The sequence below is a fragment of the Hyla sarda genome, chromosome 4 (genome assembly GCF_029499605.1).
Source record: "Hyla sarda isolate aHylSar1 chromosome 4, aHylSar1.hap1, whole genome shotgun sequence".
Classification (NCBI taxonomy): Eukaryota; Metazoa; Chordata; class Amphibia; order Anura; family Hylidae; genus Hyla; species Hyla sarda.
The window spans coordinates 153,933,879-153,954,861 of NC_079192.1; the positions used below are offsets into that span (position 1 = coordinate 153,933,879).

The 20,983-nt window shown below is 38.7% G+C and overlaps 1 protein-coding gene across 2 annotated transcripts in view; it reads right to left on the reverse strand.

Moving 5' to 3' along the window:
* Positions 1 to 20,983, reverse strand: part of MYO1E (myosin IE) — a 160,477-nt gene that overhangs the window by 37,224 nt on the left and 102,270 nt on the right. For both annotated transcript variants that reach the window (XM_056572455.1, XM_056572454.1), the window contains exons 12-18: positions 20,857 to 20,943; positions 19,068 to 19,154; positions 17,755 to 17,922; positions 12,543 to 12,628; positions 8,778 to 8,859; positions 7,931 to 8,037; positions 7,158 to 7,256 (exon numbers count right to left, since the gene is read on the reverse strand). In XM_056572455.1, coding sequence (XP_056428430.1) covers positions 7,158 to 7,256; positions 7,931 to 8,037; positions 8,778 to 8,859; positions 12,543 to 12,628; positions 17,755 to 17,922; positions 19,068 to 19,154; positions 20,857 to 20,943 — 716 coding nt within the window. The remainder of the gene's footprint in view (positions 1 to 7,157; positions 7,257 to 7,930; positions 8,038 to 8,777; positions 8,860 to 12,542; positions 12,629 to 17,754; positions 17,923 to 19,067; positions 19,155 to 20,856; positions 20,944 to 20,983) is intronic.

Sequence of the window (20,983 nt, forward strand, 5' to 3'; positions counted from 1 at the left end):
TGTGCCAATACAGTACATAAATGCAGCCTTTATAAAAAGAGTGAAAACCTGTAAAGGACACTCACACAGTTGTATGCACAGATTTTAAAGTACATCCTAAGGAGGCACACTAGTTAAAAGAGGCGCTCAACATCTAGGTCTGGGTGCCCTATCTACAGGAAGAACCAACCTACTGAGGGCCTAAGTACTGGAGAAACTACCTACTGGGGCACCTATATACTGGGTAAACTACCTACTGGGGCACCTATATATTGGAAAACTACCTACTGGGGTTCCTATTAGGGGTGTGAATCGCCAAGAATTTGGCGATTCGATTCGAATCGCGATACCAGTGTGGCGATTCGATATATCCCGATATATCGCGATACCGTCTAGGTGACGATACATCGCGATATATCGCCCACCTGGGAGCATTCATAGATCCCAATAGACGCCGCTGTCAGCTTTGACAGCGGCGATCTAGTACTCCGGTGCTCACTTTTCTCATGTTATCCCGTCCGGGCTGCAAAATAAAATAAAACGCACTTTCTCTTACCTGCCAACGAGCCCCCGGAGCTCCGGTACACTCCGGTACAGGTGTTCGGTCCCCGGGCTGTATTCTTCTTACTTCCTGTTAGTCCGGCACGTCACATGGAGCTTCAGCCTATCACCAGCGGAGGCGGGACATCGCTGCGGCCAGTGATAGGCTGAAGCTCCATGTGACGTGCCGGACTAACAGGAAGTAAGAAGAATACAGCCCGGGGACCGAACACCTGTACCGGAGTGTACCGGAGCTCCGCGGGCTCGTTGGCAGGTAAGATAAAGTGCGTTTTATAAAAAATTCCACATCCCTAAAAGAATCGATTCAAAAATATTTTGAATCGATTCTGTATCGGCAAATGAAAAATCGCGATTATCGCGAGAATCGATTTTTTCTTACATCCCTAGTTCCTATATAGTGGGGAAGCTACCTAATGGGGCACCATTATTTTAGGGAAATTACATACTGGTAAAGGGACCGGTCTACCTACTGGGGCAACATATCTACATACTGGGGATAGGTACTTAGCCCTTTTTTCCCAGGCCACTTTCCTACCTCATACCCAAAGTGAATTATTATACAGCAGGTCAACTATTCTGTTAAGTTGGCCATAGACATATCAAAGTCAGTCAATTCTTCTGATTTTAGCGGGATTGGGCAGCCAATTTGTATAAAGGTGCCCTGATTTTCCCACAATGGTAGATCTCGAGGGAATGAATGACTAGATTTTAGCATATTAGATCATTTTGTTCCCAGAATCTAGCAGCAGCTTACACATGCAAGCAAGGTGTGTGAAAATGTTTCCACAGCCCACCTCAATTCTAGATATCCTCTATCATTGTCATTTATCACACTTAATGGTTTTTGATTTTTATGCAATATATTAGCCTAGCAGAATGAGAAAAGACATCATCTACCAGGGTTTGTAAATAGATGTTTGAATATGTGTAACAAGTATTGGTTATATAGTCAAATGGTTCAACAAGCAGATGATGGTCAAGTGCTGCATGGGGTCTAGCCCGTAACCTCTGATCAGGTGTTCTTGCTTCTTCAGCAATCTATGTCCTGTGAAGGTCCATGCATATGGATGATAACATTAAACACTTTTTTTTTCTTGTGGATTATACATCAAGGGTAGGGTCACACATGAAATTGCTTCCTATTTTCCTACCCATTAAAGTCAATGGGAAGCAAAATCAGCTGCAGAAAATATGCAGCAAAATGCAGCACATGTAACCCTACCCTTAATAAAATTCATCTTTATACATCCTTTTCATGTAGTGTGATGTGATATTCTCTGCAACAACATAAATGACTGGAGGAGGAGGTGTCTAATAATTATTGATGCTAAAAGCAGTGTAACCAGTTTATAAAGTATAAGGAGGCATGTGAATGGTATGGAGGTTTAACAGAGGTTAAATTTGAGCTTACACACATTTCTTCATCTAATAATACATTTTAATTAAAGAGGGTTTCTGAACTTTTTGTTCTCGCCTTCAAAATTTTATACCATACATGTTACAGTGAAGCTTTAATAAAAAAAAAAAAAAAAAAATTATATATATATATATATATATATATATATATATATATATATATATATATATACATACACACAAAAGAAAAAATGTTGCAGCACTCAAGTAAGGTTATGGTGAAAAAAGTGAAGCTTTATTCCATCCAAAGAAAGCAACGTTTCAGCTAACTCACTCAGCCATTAAGTGTATATATATATATATATATATATATATATATATATATATATATATATAGAGTTATTTTTTCAAGCCACATACAAACAATTAACCCATGGGTGAAATTTCACTTACAGGAATTAGTCACATGACACAGTATCTAATAGCTCTGTTGCCGTACGTGTACATTGCAAGAGTTGTTAAAGGGGTTATTCGGTCTTTCAAAATTGTCCATCAGATAGGCCAGAATATTGGATTGGCAAAGTCCAACCCTCATCAACCAGCTGTTTGTAGAGGCCACGGCACTAATGTGAGAGCAACAACCTCTTCAAAGTTTACAGTTTCTTTTTGTTGTAAACAGCACAATTTTCCCATTCCACTGGACAGGACAATGTTGTATGCAGTTCTTTGTATGACCACTACTAAAGTATGTCGAATGCAAGGACGGGCAGCAGTAAACAATGACGAGGCTGCTGTGAATGCACAATGCACTACTATAAATGGCATCACACAGCTATGTTAATGTTACCAGATATAGAGACCTAAGTAGTCTCAAAAGCTTATTGTTTAAAGCAATTTCTTTTATTTCCATTCAGCTAAAAAAATAGTAAACACACACACATAAGACTATTATTTTGCTTCTTTTAATAAACTCAATAAGAGGCACATTGTTTATTTCGGACTAGTGCTTGACAAGGACATAACTTGTAATGAAATTATATTAAGTGAATGAGGAGTCATAACTCCTTGAAAGCTCACAAACACTGAAAAAACCATGTTCACACTATTACTGAGCTCAGTAGCCTTTGGTACAAGCAAGAAGGGGACTGCTTTAGAAGAGAAACCATTACAAGGCATAACCGATTATAAACTCAGCAATAAAACAAAGTTTTATAACTTTACTTGGTTAGTAAAGTTCTCTTATCAAATACGGCTAATAACTTCCTGAATGCGTGTCTGACAGGTCAGGAGAATAATTAGCTCTTGTAGAATTACATACCTAATAATAAACAATAACACTTCATGGAGAATCGTGCTTCATACTAGAGCCCTGCATTGGCATTGAGATCCTGCAAAAATCCTGCACTGCCGCAGCCGGGGTATCAGCAAAAAGGGAAAGATACCTGGCACTAACAAAAATAAAAAACAATTATATATATATATATATATATATATATATATATATATATATATTTTTTTTTTTTTTTTTTCCTGCCCAGAACCACAGCTCAGCTTCAGGTACCCCAGTCTCCTCTGTCACTTCTCCCCCCCCTGTTACACCCCCCTCCCCACCCGCCTTCAGTTCTCAGTCACCCCTGTTATACACATGGGGTTATGTGCAGAGCATTGCACCCTAGTTTCTGTACTACAGACAGTAGGGTGCAATGCTCTGCACGTATCTCCATGTGTATACCAATGTACAATGTTAGCGAGAGTGGGCACAGATGTTAGCGGGAGCGGGTGGGATTGGAGAAAGATATTGTGGTCCTGAGCAGGGCTCTACTTCCTACTACAGCTAACAGAAAGTGGATTTTCCCACTGGGGCTCTGTACTGAGGGACTATAAGGTTTTTGGCTTGATTCTGTGTGCAGCTCTCAACCCAGTCTTTCAGTGTTGTGTTGGTTTTCTGTCCCGTGGTCAACACTCATTGCACAGATCTTCACTCTACCTGCTAAGAAGTCAAATCAGAGACTGCAAAAGGGCCTACCAATGACAAGTGAAGCTCTCGACTGAATATGCTTCCTCAGGATGTAGATCCAGCTGAAAACTGTGGCCTACAAGAGGTCAAGAGCATGCAGAGAACATTAGCACCCCAGTGCAAATTGAGTGGTGATGTTACTGCATTGTACTGCCTATGATTTCTAGTCTTCCCAATTCTAATGGTTCCTTGGTGTGCTTCATGACAAACACAGCTCATCCTACAGGCTTCTTCCAGCCTGTAGTCTTTGCTGACCGCAAAATGGCCCAAGGCACATGAACTGACGTCACTCAATTGTGCCAGACTGTGCTTAGATCTTGCTGTGTCCTGAGAATATAATAGCCAACAGGTCCCTGCAAGTTAATAGTATTCAAAAGTCTCCTGAGGAAGTGGATAAAGAAAAATGGCAGGGCACATGAGTCGCTTTTAACCCTTTTGCACTCTACCAGCCTAAAATGGCACAATGACACCCTAATTGTTTTGCCACATAAACACCAAGTAATAATTTCTCCACTAATGTGAAAACATAATTCAACTAAGTGGTACTCTTATCTGTACATTCTATTCAAATATTGCATTGGAAGATGTACAAAGCATAACTTCCCTTCTTTGTGTTTGTAATATATCACTGCTGGCCATCATCTATGACAAAAATGAAGCAAGGATGACAAAAGAAGGTCATTATTTTTCATCTCTTTGTACTGTGTTAGGATAGAAAGCGTACACATTAAAGTGTATATTTCCAATGGCTGCACATAAACACAACAGTCATTCACTATGATCTTTGCATGCAAGTAAAAAATACTGCACAGAAATGCCTATTCACATCTCCTGTTACTCAGTGCTGCCAGGAAGCTGTCATAAGGAAATAACAGCAAATAGAGAAACACACATTTCCAGTCCTGCCAGGTTCTTCAAACAACCTACTCATTTTATTACAGCTCATAGGACATGAATGATGTCACCGAATCAAAGGTTTAAACACTAAACCTGATTTACAGCATACGTGAGTCTAAGCTCTCCAGATCTATAAGTGTTTATGCTTTCATTCCCCAGACACAATTAGGCTGCATTTTTTTCTTCAATATTCTAAACTTGCACTCTCTTAAAGGGGTACTCTGGCCCTAAGACATCTTATCCCCTATCCAAAGGATAGGGGATAAGAGGTCTGATCGCAGGGGTCCCGCTGCTGGGGACCCCCAAAATCTAGCTTGCAGCACCCATTTGTGAGCACCCTCCCATAGACTTGCGTTGAGGGGACGGGGCATGACGTCACACGAGGGGGAGAATTTTGGTGTGCTACATCACCCTATCATATCCAGAGTTTAGGTTACAATAGATCCTACCATAAAGACAGATATCCTAGTTTTGTTTGTCCTGTAGTGCTAGAAATCCTTGCTAGTATCCATATGTTACATCAATTTCTATACATTCCCCAGTAGTATGGTGCTGGGTGCTTGCTTAGCATATATCAAGAATATTTAGCATAGTTCCAATGCATTTCCACATGGCCACTAAGACAAAGATTCATGAGGGAAATGCAAAGATGGTAAAAGTGGAAAAATTGTTCACATTTAGATAATGAAGGACAAAAACGTAGCATTAGCCAAGTAGACTGTTAATCCAAAAGTATTTTGCGTTTATATGATGGCCAAATAAAAGTCACCAAACCAGGTACAGTCTAATAAATCTCAATGGCTAATATAATGCCAATGCTTGTGTTAGGGGATTAAGAAGGCTACATGTCGATTGTCTCACTTAAAGTCCTGAAAGAATATCAATATACTCATGGTATGAAGAAGGTATAAACAATGGGTATACAGGATGCTAGGTATATGGTGGCTCCACAACAAAGTCCCTCACATTGATAGATTAGTAGATGATCAGGACAATGCACAATCCAGCGCATGCCATGTGGAGTGTGCTAGAATGATACCAAGGAGCTACCTGCCAATATACAAATAAAGGGGTACTCCGCAGCTCAGCATTTGGAACAAACTGTACCGAACGCTGGAGTTGGGAGCTTGTGATGTCATAGCCCCCCCCCACCCATAGACTTGCATTGAGGGGGCGGGGTGTGACTTCATGAGGGGGCGGGGCTATGACGTCACAAGCTCTTGGCGCAGGCTCCAGCGTTCAGAACAGTTTGTTCCAAACGCTGAGCAGCGGAGTACCCCTTTAAGAACTCATCCCAAATGTCAAGCCAGTCTCTGCTAGTAATCGTCTGCAGCTGCATAGTACATACATAAAGCACATTACAAAAACTGTAAAAACACCCAACTTATGAATGAAATATTGCTTTGAACTTTCAGTTCAATCTAAAAAGTATTAAAAAACTTAATTTATTTATTAATTGTTGAGTAGGGAAAACACACTAGGACAGTGACATGTGACAGAAAAAAAAACCTTTCCATTGCTATGCAGATGAATAACACTAAACATTCCAGACTCTAGTAGCGGATTAAAAGCTACACACTCTTTAGTGCATATAACAACATTAATACTTGACTGCATAGCATACAGAGGTGTGGTGAACATTATACGTTTCACATATCATAAGGATACCCAAGTTTTACTTTTTTGTGTGGGTTGATTCACCTTTAAACATTAAATAAAAAAAATAGCAATAGATGCAACAATGATAACCCTGTAACCTATCAGCCTGCAGAAGGTCAGACACACGTTGATGATATGGCAAAAGTACTACAGCAACCAAGATGTTTCAGAGGCCCTGTACATAGCAATGGAATCAGAAAAATTAGATATGCGTTGATGTTTTTTTTTATTGGGTTAGTTTTCATGCAGGTGGTGGCTAGCATGAGACGTTGTGTTTCTTCTAGAGATTTTCTTAGACTACAGAATGAGAAACTGCTGATTGTTATTAAAAACAAATGCAAAAATGATTATCCCAGGCTGGTTATATATAAAACATCAAAGCAAATGCTTTATTTCTGCATTACCTCAGTCAGGAAATTCTCAGTTTCCCTTTGGCTTTCTATTAGTCCAGCACTTTACAAATTTTTATCCTGCCACCACAAGATACTGACACACAGAAGCACAACTTTTACAGTTTTTCAGCACAATGTCAAAAGGTAATATAAGGAATACAAGTGCAACAGCAAAAATATGCCGAATAAATAGCTACGGCCTGATAGTATATAGTGATGTAACCAGACAGGTCTGAATAAACTGTCAGACGTCTCCAACTTGTATTTAACTTTTTACAGAGCAATGCTATTCTTACCTCTGCAAGAATTTTTTAAAAACCCTCCTGTAGGCAAATCCTGCTCGGCGCACGCGGATGTTTTCCTTCAAGCCCAAATATTCTACTTGATGTTTCACCCTTTGGAAAAAAAAATAAAAAAACACAGACATGAATCAAAATGGTTTGAAAAGTATTTTTACTCAAAAATTGTAAGCATACCATATAGACATGCTGAATTCTAGCACAACTATGTCAAACCACTGGGACACAATACCATGTTGAGTGAGAAACCTCAGGTCACATAAACATCTACCGGACACTGCTCTGCACTATCTTATAGATTGACACAGGTTCTCCTTCTATAGAGATTTAAGTTTGGCCTATAAACCTAAATGTGCTCTAATTTTCTCTATAGTGTTATTTAATTCAAGTTAACGAACACTACGGCACAGCCAAATAATGTATCCCCTATTCTAAAGATATGGGATAAGTGTCAGATCGCAGGGGGTCCGAGCATCCGTACTGCACTCCTTCTGAATGGCGCGTGTCGACCGTCGCACTAAGCTGTTGTCGACACACCCCTTCTATGCATCGCTATGGGAGAGCAAGAGCGCTGCACTCTGGTATCTCCTGTTCTCCCATAGAGCTGCATGAAGAGGACAAGTCGGATTACTCCTAATGTACTTATTCAGCCTTGTCTATAACCTTAACTTCACTTTGTATAATTCTAGCCAAATTTTTGCATTGAGTGAAATACCACAATAAGAGAAGACTTACATGGTTAATATACACTTATATTAAAGGGTACATACCTGCTCTCCTCCCAGTCCCGGGGTTTCTTGGTTTCATTCGGTTTGATGCAGCGGATATAGTGAGGGGTGCATTTCATTAATGTGTTCACCAAATCATTTGCTTGTTTCTTTAAGAATGAATAAAAAATAAGAAAAAGAAAAATACATTATGAGCCACTTATACCATGTCAGCAGCCAACTCAATTGTCAGTACCAACAGGAAACAACCTATAAAAAAAAAATGGCTGTTTAAAGAGGTTGTCTGGTGAGAAAAATAGGTGTTTCAAAAAGAAGCAGACTGGGCTTACAAAAAAAAAAAAAAAAGTAAAAAAAAAAAAAAACAACAACAAACAAACCCCACACCTTACTCACATCCCTTTTTCCCCACTCTATCATTCCGATGCTCATCAGGTTCCCAATGATTTCCATTTACTTGTCCTGTCTTGACAAACAGGAAGTGGCCACCTAGCCAGTTAATGGCAGATGCAGGTCACTGCTTTAAACATTGATTGGCTCAGTGGCTATTCCCGTTGTTGAGACGTCACTAGGAAGAAGAATCAGTGGATAAATCCAAACAACTGGGCGATGGAATAGCAGTGGAAAAAAAATGTCATTGACTCCCTGCTGACTCCAATTCTTGGTCATGCTTCAACACAAGAAATAGGTGTCCATTTTCTGTTTGTCAAGAACTTGGTGGGAGATTGCTGATGTAACACTGATTTTCTTTTTATAATCCAGTTTGACTACTTTTGTCCCACTGGACAACCACTTTAAAAATGTGTATTGTTTGCCTGTTTCCTAGGAAACAAAAAATAATATTTGATATCTATAAAACATTACTATAAGCACAGTATGTTCATAAACTTACTTTGATTTTACTGCTTGCTGTAGTAGGACGACCCTTCTTTTCTGCATGAATATTTTCCAAAAATAAAGCTTTTATGAATGGTCTAAATTGATAATAAAAAGAAACAGAATGAATAATGTTATTTAATTTCTATTGGTAAAATCCAAGTATTATTTTACTCTAAGTTTTCCGCATGAAAGAATATACAGCTTTTCTTGCAAGAGTGACCTAGAAATGAAATGCAACAAACAAGGCCTATACAACAAGCAGCCTAAAAGAAGACATATGCATCAACTCAGTAGGTTTCACCACTGAATGAATGTTCAATTCACTATATTACTTTAGGTGTACTCAAGGACTGCATGAAGACTACCACTATTGTGTGGCTCCATAGCTAATACATAGACATAGGCCAAAACCTAAACCGAATAACCAGCTGAAATCTTGTCTTGATAAACACAAACATGATGAAATCCTATACTAGAAGAGTACAGTAAATGTAACTGTGCATACTACAAGTATAATATTTGGACTAAACATACCAGAATCTTAGTGCAGGCAGAGTCTTGAAGCCAAACTACATTGGAGATCCGTAACCAAAAAATAAATTTTTGGGAAATTTATAATTGGTTCCCTCCCTCACCAGCTACATTCAAACAAAATACGGAATTAACCCTCAGAAAGTCCAAACCATGGCAAATTTCGACTGTACATAGACATAAATAACAGCTGGGAACTGTCATCAAAGATTAGCCTGTGGGAAAACCTGAGGTTCTCTACCGATATTTCCAAGTATTCCCTTCATTTCTGGCACTGCTCTGTGAAAACAGTCATTTTTTTTAAGGCTTTGTTGAGAAAAATAACCTCTTGGGCTATTTGCAGAACACAATTGTTTTTTTTCTCTCGATTGTGGTTTTATGTACAACCCAGAAGGAAAGAACTGGTCATGTAATGGCTGCTGAAATGTCAACAATGTACTTGGTGAAAGGCAAGAGAACTTTGGTACATGGGAAAAAGTTGTGAGGGTCTAAGTTATTACAAATATTTGGTTTTGCAAGGAGAAAAGTAAAATAAGTAAAGGTGCTCATCATGGAGATAAAACCCCAAAATCTATACCTACCTTCCTGGCTCCTGCTGCTGTTCTCAGGAACACGATCCTTTTGGGGTTTGTGTGTTTATTGTTTGCTCTGCCAACCAGCAGTGGAGGCGGGACACCGCTGTGGCTTCTGATTGGCTGAATGGACAGTGCAATGCACCCACCTCAAACACAGAAAGCGCTGTGCAATGAGACCAGCTTAGGGGGAACAGCAATGGCAGCACAATCCTTTTTTCAGTGGAAACAATAGGAAGATGCTGCTCTAATGTTTTATGATACTATGAGTTGCATAGTGATGAATGTACAGTATATTTTATTACAAAAAAAAAAAAGGAAGCATGTTATCTATAAAATAATGTGTAGTTACTATGTCTTTATTGATAATAAATATGATGAGGAATATGATAAGGGCAACAAATAGTAATACCATAGCTTTCATTTGGAAAAAAAAATCCATTGCAGTATCCAGGGCACAAATCTGATGCATGTTCTCAAATTTCTGCTGTGGATTTGGCCCATTCAAAAGGGGTAATCTACAACCAATCTACCTGTTGCAGTGGCTATCCACACAGATTATTTTTTTCAGCAACTTGGCTTAAAATCCTAGTGGAAAAAGGTACTGAACTCCTATTGAAAACAACAGGACACAGAATTCACATGGAATCCATGTGACAAAAAGATTTGTGAACAAACTCTAAGAAGCCCAATAGTCCATTGAAAAAGCACAATCTATGTTCACTGGACATTATGGTTTAAAGCGTACCTGTCATCAAACCATATTTTCTAAACTAACTCAGAATATATTCCCCAATTACTCCTAACACCCCTCCTGCCCTTAAAAAAAATTCAGAGCTTTAAAGCGATACTGGTGCCAGAAAGTTAAATAGATTTGTATATTACTTCTATTAACCACTTAAAGGGGTACACCGCCCCTAGCATCTTATGCCCTATCCAAAGGATAGAGGATAATATGTCGGATCGTGGGGGTCCTGTCGCTGGGGACCCCTGGGATCTCCGCTGCAGCGCCCCGCTATCATTACTGAACAGAGCAAACTCGCTCTGTGCGTAATGACCGGCGATACAGGGGCCAGAGCATCGTGACATCATGGCTCTGCCCCCTCATGACATCACGACCCGCCCCCTTAATGCAAGTCTATAGGAGGGGGCGTGATGGCTGCCACGCCCTCTCACATAGACTTGTATTGAGGAAGAGGGCCCTGACGTCACGAGGGGCGGAGCCGTGATGTCACGATGCTCCGGCCCCTGTATTGCCCGTTATTACATAACAGAGCGAGTTTGCTCTGTGCAGTAATGATAACGGGGTGCTGCAGCGGAGATCCCGGGGGTCCCCCACGATCTGACATCTTATCCCCTATCCTTTGGATAGGGGATAAGTTGTTAGGGGCGGAGTACCCCTTTAAGGACTCAGCCCATTTGGGCCTTAAGGACTCAGACAATTTTATTTTTAAGTTTTTGTTTTTTCCTCCTCACCTTCTAAAAATCATAACTCATATTTTCATCCACAGGCTAGTATGAGAGCTTGTTTTTTGCACGACCAGTTGTCCTTTGTAATGACATCACTAATTTTACCATAAAATGTATGGCACAACCAAAAAAATACTGTGTGTGTGGGGAAATTGATAAGAAAACCGCAAATTTGCTAATTTTAGAAGGTTTTGTTTTCATGCTGTACACTCTATGGTAAAATAGACCTGTTTTCTTTATTCTGTGGGTCAATAGGATTAAAATGATATCCATGATTACATACTTTTCTATTATTGTACCGCTTAAAAAAAAAAAAGCAAACTTTTTAACCAAATTAGTGCGTTTAAAATCCCTCTATTTTGCTGACCTTTTTCATTTTTCCGTATAAGCGGCGGTATGAGGGCTCATTTTTTGCGCCGTGATCTGTACTTTTTTTTAATACCAAATTTGCATATATAAAACTTTTAATACATTTTTTTTATCAATCTTTATTGGAATAAAATGTTATTGGACTTTTATTGTTTAAGTTCTCACCGTTCACCGTACGAGATAATTAACATTATATTTTAATAGTTCGGATATTTATGCACTTTATGGGGGTAACATGGGGAAAAAAAGGACATTTTATATTTTTCTTGGAGGAGGAGATTTATTTATTTATTTAACTTTTTTCACTTTATTTTTACACTTTGATAGTGCCCATAGGGGACTATTTATAGCAATCATTTGATTGCTAATACTGTTCAATGCTATGCATAGGGCATAGCACTGATCAGTGTTATCGGCTATCTTCTGCTCTGGTCTACTCGATCTCAGACCAGAGCAGAAGATGCCGGGAGACGAACAAAGGCAGGTGAGGGGACCTCCATCCGCCATTACAGATGGATTTTGGATTGGATTTTTATATAAATATTTTTTTTTAATTATCGCAGTCAGCCCTTGGAGACCCCCAAAGTCAGATAGGGGATAAGAACTCAGTAACGGAGTTCCCCTATAAGGAAAACAATAAGCTGTAATTTATAACTGATATGAAATAAACTTTAGTGCAAAGATGACATATGCAACAGAACAAGCACACCACTGTCAATTCATCCTCAGAATTGTCAGAACGATAACCCAGGAGAGCAGTAAAAACTGATGAATAGGGTTAGCATGACATAAAATAAGGAGACTAGTACAAAGCGGATCTAATGCAGAATACTTACAATTGGCTACTTTGCATAAGCTCAATCAGGTCAGTGAAAAGCACATCCCGATTCCGCTCACAGAATCCATCCATGTCATAAGATACCTGAAAAATTTATATGAAAATAGAAACCAAATAAACCGACCATGTGCATTTTTTTTTTTACATCTTAAATTGTTATTTTACATCTTAATTGATCGTTACTGCTCATGTGATGACAAAACTGTACATGTTACAAGGAAAGAGTTAATATCAAAAGCTAGTTTATTGCCAATTATGGCCTATTTTTCAGTTGTTTTCTTTCTTGGCACAGGAGGATGCAGGTGGAAATCACAGAACAAACTATTGTAATGGAAGAACAATAGTTAAGAGGAACCTTCACTAATTTCCTAACATTGTATGTTAGACAATCACTTAATTTGCCAAGGCGGTCTCAAATAATGTAAAAGCCAAAATTAGGGTGACAAAATGGCAGAGGTCAGATACTGTGACAATACAAGGCAATTTGGTAGATCATAACTCTAGTAATCCCTAATATGGTCTGGATAACATGCGTAAAGCTGTTATACATCACTATATCAGTCACAGTATGGGGAATGTTGGCATAGTGGATTTTATTTTAACAGCATGGTGCCATTGTCTAGTCATTATGTAGTAGTGATACGTTGTCATAGTCTGTGTTTGGCGAACAATTCATGATATACAATTATATAACTATTGGGTTACAGCTGGGGGGGGGGGGGGGGGGGGCGGTGGTGGGTGTATTGTACCACCCCATTAACGTTGACTAGGCCACAATCAGCAGCAATGCTAGGCATTTGGATCTGGTGAAGGAAAAAACAGGAAAGGAGTAGTCACACTCTCGCTAAAAGATGCTGCTGTCTCAGGCAAAAAAAAAAAATAATAATTCCACCCCCCCCCCCCCCCCCCCCAATCCCTTCCAAATCTGCAACCAGGATGGGGCCCTAGTTGACAACTTCCTCTACCTGGCAGCTAGGGGTGGAAGTGCTGCTAGCAGCATGTACAAATTATCAGTATAGGGAAACACAAGTTTTCGGCTTTTGCAAACTTCCATTGATCCTGCTTTGTTGACACTACACCCTGACTGCCAGTACCATCCAGCAGATCCAAACGCTTCATACTATTTGCCAATAATTTAGACTTGTGTGGTTAATATCTCAGCCAAGTGCTGCAAGATTATCCAGCCTGACAAACAAAACACTGTTCACTAAGTACCTGTGCCAATGCTTGGGGAAATCTAAAAATCCTAAAATCCTTAATTTATAAAACTACTATAGCATTGAAAAAGGATAGTGAAAAGGATAATATTGGATACACATGCAACAGTGATCATCAGTATAAGGAATTTTCTAGACTTCTTGCTACTCATCTCATAGAAGAACAGTGTATCTCAAGCCTAAAGTGGCTCATAATAGAGTACTAAAGACAGTATTCAACTACAGGTCACATGCAGATAAGAATCTTATTGAGGGTACTAGAATAGTGATAAGTCAACAAGATTCTGTTAATACTATGTGTACTCCATTGAGTCTCAGTTATTCTGTCAGTCAGTGCACAGTATGCTGCACATTTCTTTGCAAATAATGGCAGGAGGCTGTGGACTTCACTGTCTATCTCTGCAGACTGCAAGTGGTATTATGGCTTTGGGGGTGCAGAGAAGTTATAACTCTGGTTGACCATCTTTGAACCACTATATCTTTCTTGTACACTATGGCTCAGTACTGTACGCAGTATTCTATGTGTGGCATGACTGGTGATTTGTACAATGGTAAAACTATTTCTTTGTTCTGTGCATTGATTTTAGTTTTTATCATTTTTGTGAGGCACCAAAGGGGGCACTAGAACTGTATGAGGCACAAAGTAGGGTGCTGTTATTTTATAGGGGGAAGAGAGAGTGGCATTGCCGATCACTGCCAATTCCCTTGGATATTTGTGCAGTTCAGGTTGACCTTAGGGGGCCTTTCGATGCAGCAAAAAGTTATGGGCGAGCCACAAAGCTTTGTGGAAAGTCCCAATCCAAATCTCTGCACCAGGGCCCATGGGGCATTATCTATGCCCCTATGGATAAAAGTCATATAATAACCATATAGTAGACATACATGCCAGTTTAATGTGAAAATTCACCTAAAATGACAAGTACTCTTTCATGCAAAGGATAATTATACTAAAAAGGTTGCATTGTATAAGAAAAAATAGACACCTCCAAATTGGTAAATCAAAGGATGCAAATAAAGTCTAAATATTTCAAATTTTTCTGCTAAACATGTGGTACATGTGGAATTGTAGTAAAGCATATGCTTATGACTTTTCAAAAGATAATCCATGCCGTGCGTAGATGTGTGCGCTCTATTCTTGGGTTGTATTTCTATCCTGGCTCTAATTTACTATAAAGATTACTTTGATATATTACTTCCATTTAAGTCCTCACTACTGATAAAATGAAATCTGCTTTTCAGTTTTCCTGCGTTAACCACAAAACGATTATAAAAAAGGAGCGGGCAGAGCAAAGTGTGAGCGTCTGTCAGCACATTCTTAGGCAATTTAACAAAATGTATACACAGAGGGAGTATTAAATAAACCTGAAACCCGTCTCTGAAAAGCATGGAGTCATGGGCAAAAAATGAGACTTTGCAAAAAATCTGACCTACACACAGAATGAACTTTACACAGATTAATTCAGGATTAATTGAATTTGTGTGCGACAGAATTAGCTGTCATAACAGCTACACTGGTGCGCTATGGAAACCTACAAAGCTTCAAGAGGAACTGCACCTTCTGGATTTACACTGTCTAGTACACAATATACAACCACCAAGCTTTGTAAGGAAGAGTGGTCTAAAAAAAAATATATATATATATATATATATACAAAGGGGGTTTAAATTGTTGTTAAGGGACTCCTATATGCCAGCTTTTTTTTTACGGCTGAACTCCTAGGTAAGGGTGCGTTCACACCACGTTTGGGGCACACAGCAGCCGGATAGGGCAGGGGAATTTTAAAACTGCCTCCTGTCGTATATATCTGCTGGACTCGTGCCAGACCCCATTCATTTCGATGAGGTGACTCCAGTCGGCTCATTTTCCCATCATATCTAGTTTTTTAACCAGACTGAAAACTGTGCTGCGCTTTTCAGTCCAGTTCAAAAACCGGATACGGTGGGAAAATGAGCCGACCAAAATCACTAGCTGACTCCAGTCACACACAGGTCTGGCAAGGATACAGAAGGAGGCAGCTTTGAAATCCCCCTGCCTGATCCGGCTGCTGTATGTGGTGTGATTAGTAATACTATACACCAGGGCCTGACAAATGGTTTTCAATCTAGCAGTTATAACCAAAAAATCTTTTATTTTTTTTGCTAACTAACCAAGTTTTATTTATAACTACAGTTAACCCCTGCATACCACTGCAATAGTTATAAAAAAATAAAAAAATTTCGGGTACAGAAACCTTTGCTGGGGGGGGGGGGGGGGGGGTTGGTTATATTTATACGCTTTTTTAGGCCTATTCTAAGTAAGCATTTGATTGCTTGTATAGATCAGTGATATATATGCGGACCAGATCACCAGGTATGCACTCCATAACTGTTTAAATGCTTCTGCTTTTAAAAGATTGCAACATTTAAACAGGTAAATGATAACAGTGGATATCAGAGATCACTCACATGTCGACAGGTGTCAGCTGCAGATAGCAGCCAGTACCTGCTGGGTATGAGACGGGTCCTGTCATTCTATGGTTTGTGCAGGCACACTCTATTACTTTATGGAGACTGGTTATCAAATAGATAAACCTGTAGATGCAGGTTACATTTTATTTGATGTGGCTCCAGGCTTCTTATATTTATTTGTTAACTGTGGCTGCAGGATTAGTTTATTTTTTGGATAAAAACTGTGCCAGAAACAGAATACTGTTGTAGCCCAAGTTTAAGACTATTGTACATTCTGACTATAGGGATTTCTACTTTATGGAGAATAATCATTTATTAACATTTCATTGACCAATGACTCCCATTTATTGCAGCTGCTACAACTCTACTTTGTCTGGACAGGCAATACTAAAAGGAATATGTCTCCAATATGGCTGCCTACAGGGACATAAGAAATAAAATAAATAAGAAATAAAATAAGAAAGAAATAACTGTAATAAAAGTATTTATTATTGAATCGGTGAAACCAATTAAATCATGTGCAATATTACACGGAATGTGTCAGTAAAATAATAAACATTAAATGAAATTTTATGCCTGTTGGGGTTTCTTGAGGACAGGTTTGGGAAATGCTGCTACAAGTGAATTCATTGTGCTGGTATGTATAACATACTGCCTTTTATTGCTACCTACAAACTGTTATTTACAAAACTATCTACAGAGCTTTTCAGTCAGATGTGCGTATCATCAGACAGACTTGATTCCTTGTGCTCTCTCTATATTGACATTGATCGACCTTTTTACTGGTAAGCTGGCCAGCACTGCAAATCCTGATCTTTGTTCCAAATTCTGTACTTGGTATTTTACGTGTGTCCATGTCTGCAAAAAGTGCCTCTTCTTCATAAAATCCATATGCTCTATATGCACAGGTGTTTATTCCTCTTAATACTATTGATGCTCCGCATGAACAGTATTGGTGCTGGTAACAAGTTTCCTCATTTGAGAGATTTGTTACAGTCAGTGCAGCTTTTGGAGTATGTGACCTGTCAGCAGTACAGGCTGAACCACGTTTTACAACTTGAGGTGGCGCCAGTGACTGATGTGAATTCTGCTATTGACTGCAATATGTGGTTGCAAGTGTTTGATGGAAAGAAAAAAAATATCAAATGTCCACTGTATGTACAAATTTCCAGAAAAAAAACAAACCATCATATGGGGACAGAAGAGTAGGGCACCGAAGAAAGATCTATACAGGTTGCAATCTAGACTAAAGTCAGCCCTGTTAGCAGTCACTTTGCATGGCCAACCTGTCAAGCTACTCTCAGGCTAAGTTTCCACTAAGTTTTTTTCTGGCAGTCTTTGGAAAACTACCACTGCAGTTTTTGAGCCAAAGTCAGAAGTGGATCCATAAGGGAGGAGAAGTGTAAGTCCTTCCTTTATATGTCCTATTCCTTTTGAATACACTTCTGGCTTTGGCTCAAAAACTGCAGTGGCAGTTCTCCAAAAACTGCCAGAAAAGAAACCAAGTGGAAACGTAGCCTAATAGTTTAGTTTTTGAGAACATACCTTTCCAGCATAATGATGAATAATAAATCCCTGGTTCCAGCTGTTAAAATGTTCATGAGTCCCCACTGCCATCTGGAGTTTCTGTAAAAGAGTCTGATCCGCCCCTTCTCCCACAGCATGCATTGTGGCACACACATCATCCAAAATACTCATAACACCTGGTGGATTCTGAAAATAGCAACAAAACACCAAAATAAACACATGCAATAAATATTGAAAGAAATAGTAAAAAAAAAAAAAATTATACAAATTTCCTTCTCACATAGAACAGAGAAGCTGTATTAGTGATCTAACACATAGGTTCTTATGTATTATTGTGGTCAGTATTTTTAGCTAAAAACAGGTATGCAATGGACCAAGAAGAAAATACTATAAAAAACGAGAAACAAATGACCAAAATATTATATGTGAACCCAGCATCACTGTGGTTAGAACAAACTGACAGTCTTTATGTGAATGCATTTACCAGCATGCTATATAATGATCTAATAACTAAACTACACTCTGATTCTCAGACCATGTCCAGACATCACAAAATTGTGGATCCCTTACAAATTGCAGATCCATCGATGTGATTGAAGCTTTTAAAACCTCACTCTCAAGTAGTTAAAAATAAATTGTTTTTTTTCTGCACAACATATCTAAAATCATGGACAATCAGCAATTTTTACGGACACACTGGAAAACCATAATGACTGATACAGAATTTACGCAATACAGAATACACAAGTATATAGCTCAGATGAGTGAAATGAACAGACAGCATTTACTAAAGCATCAAAAATTATAATTACAATCACATTAATGAAGTTGTCCTGTTTTAGTTGTGCTTTATTTGATCAAATGTAATTATTAAAATGTTGCCTCAAGACGTGTTGGTCAATGGATATTCTAAAACAAGCACGAATTCTATGGCAGGTCTGGCCTGTCACACATTTACATCAATAAAGACAATTTTGTTCCTGCAATTGTCTAGCATACTTACCAACATCTAAGTAGGATCTTTCCGCCTTCCTACAAGAGACAGTTTCCTCTTACATCAGCTGTCTCACTTGTTGCACATTCATATAGTACATTGGCTAGCTGATACCACTATTTGTGATTCTGCTTGGCAACTTTAGAATCATTATACTGTTTAGGTAAATATATGACCGATACTTAGCAATAAATAGCCCAGCACTATTTAAATCATAAAATACAAAGATACATAAAGCTAGCCATTCCAGCGCAACCACGTAAAGTGTATATAAACCTGTTCATAATAATATAAACAAGAATGAACTTCAGAGATCATACATAGAGCAAACACTTACCACTTTATTCTCAATGAGGTCACATACTATTTTATTGTTAAAATAATCTATAGGGGTCCATCGGATTCCTTCTTGGACATATTCCTCCTGCAATAACAACATAAACAAATTAAAAAGGTATCATAACATATTAACACCTTCAGGCCTAAGTCTGATTGGGCATTAGGACTGCAGAAATTTTTGCATTGCCATATTACAGTGCTATACCTTTGGCTTGCGTTGATAATTGTACCACTTGGGGGTACCATACTGTGTTTCCCCGAAAATAAGACATCCCCTGAAAATATTTAGTAGAGGTTTTGCTGATTTGATAGTAGAGGTTTTGCTGATTTGATAAATATAAGGCCTCCCCTGAAAGTAAGACCTAGCAAAGTTTTTGTTTGGAAGTATGCCCGCCGCTGTTGTCCCCTACCTTCACCGTTCATTGCAGAGCAGCTGCATGCAGGACATGAAGGCCGTCACCTGCCGCTAACCCTGTTGTCCCCTATCGCCAGATGTAGAACTGCACACAGTCTGCCGTTATACCATACTGTACACTGTCCCTGCTGTCCTGTACAAGTGTGCTGTGGTGAGCTCCCCCTGGTGTCAGGAAGCTGCCAAACCGTACGCTCTGTCCCTGCTGTGAGAGCCTGCCGTGATGAGCTCCCCCTGGTGACTGGAAGCTGCAATACCGTCCCTGCTGTACAAGTGGTCCAGGAACTGCTGTGGGAGCCAGGTACTTTACAGCCCATATATAAATGTTCATTTTTGTTTTTATCTTCAACAATAAAAGTGAATTCTTCTTCATGGAAAAATAAGCGCATCTTTGGCAGCAAAAATGAATATGAGACACGGTCTTCTTTTTGGGGAAACACTGTACAACATACTTCTAAACTTTTCCTGGGATAGAATAAAATTAACAGCAATTCAGCCATTATTTATTTGTCTTTTAAAGATTGCACCAATCACTGTGTGGCATTAAAAAAAAAATAATAATATATATATATATTTACATAATAACAGCTCATTTTACAGAACATATAATAATACTCATGTTGCCACATTTTAAGAGTAGCTAATTTTTTATTCGCTATCCATGTAACTAAATGTGCTTTTTTTTTTGGGTGGGGCAAGTTGGTAAAAAAAAAACTAATCTGCCACTGCACACAGTCTCAGTGAGCACAAACTTCAACAAAACTATTATCCAGGAAAAAACGTTTTTTTATATATCAACTGGCTCCAGAAAGTTAAACAGATTTGTAAATTACTTCTATTAAAAAAAATCTTAATCCTTTCAGTACTTATAAGCTTCTGAAGTTAAGGTTGTTCTTTTCTGGCTCTCTGATGACACGTGTCTCGGGAACCGCCCAGTTTAGAAGCAAATCCCCATACCAAACCTCTTCTAAACTGGGCGGTTCCCCAGACACATGTCATCAGAGAGCACTTAGACAGAAAAGAACAACCTTAACTTCAGAAGCTCATAAGTACTGAAAGGATTAAGATTTTTTAATAGAAGTAATTTACAAATCTGTTTAACTTTCTGGAGCCAGTTGAAATATAAAAAAAAGTTTTTTCCTGGGTAATCCCTTTAACCAACTAAATTTATGTTAGTAAAAGGTAGGTGGTTAATTTTTTGTAAAAGTGGAATTACTAGTAATCACATATCATACTTATACCAAAGTATAATGACTGAAGACTTGAAGTTTAAAGACTCATCGTTGGCACTGTGCAAATAAGTAAGCAAATGTACGTAAACTCAACTCTAACTATATTGAATACAAGAAAATTCACAGAATTCAAATTTAGTTACCTGTTCTGCTTTGAGAGTCAACTCTATAAATATTTGTTGTAATTTTTCATTGACAAAGTTAATGCAGAACTGCTCGAAACCATTTTTCTGTAAACAAACAGATACAAGTTATTCATGTGTATGGTGA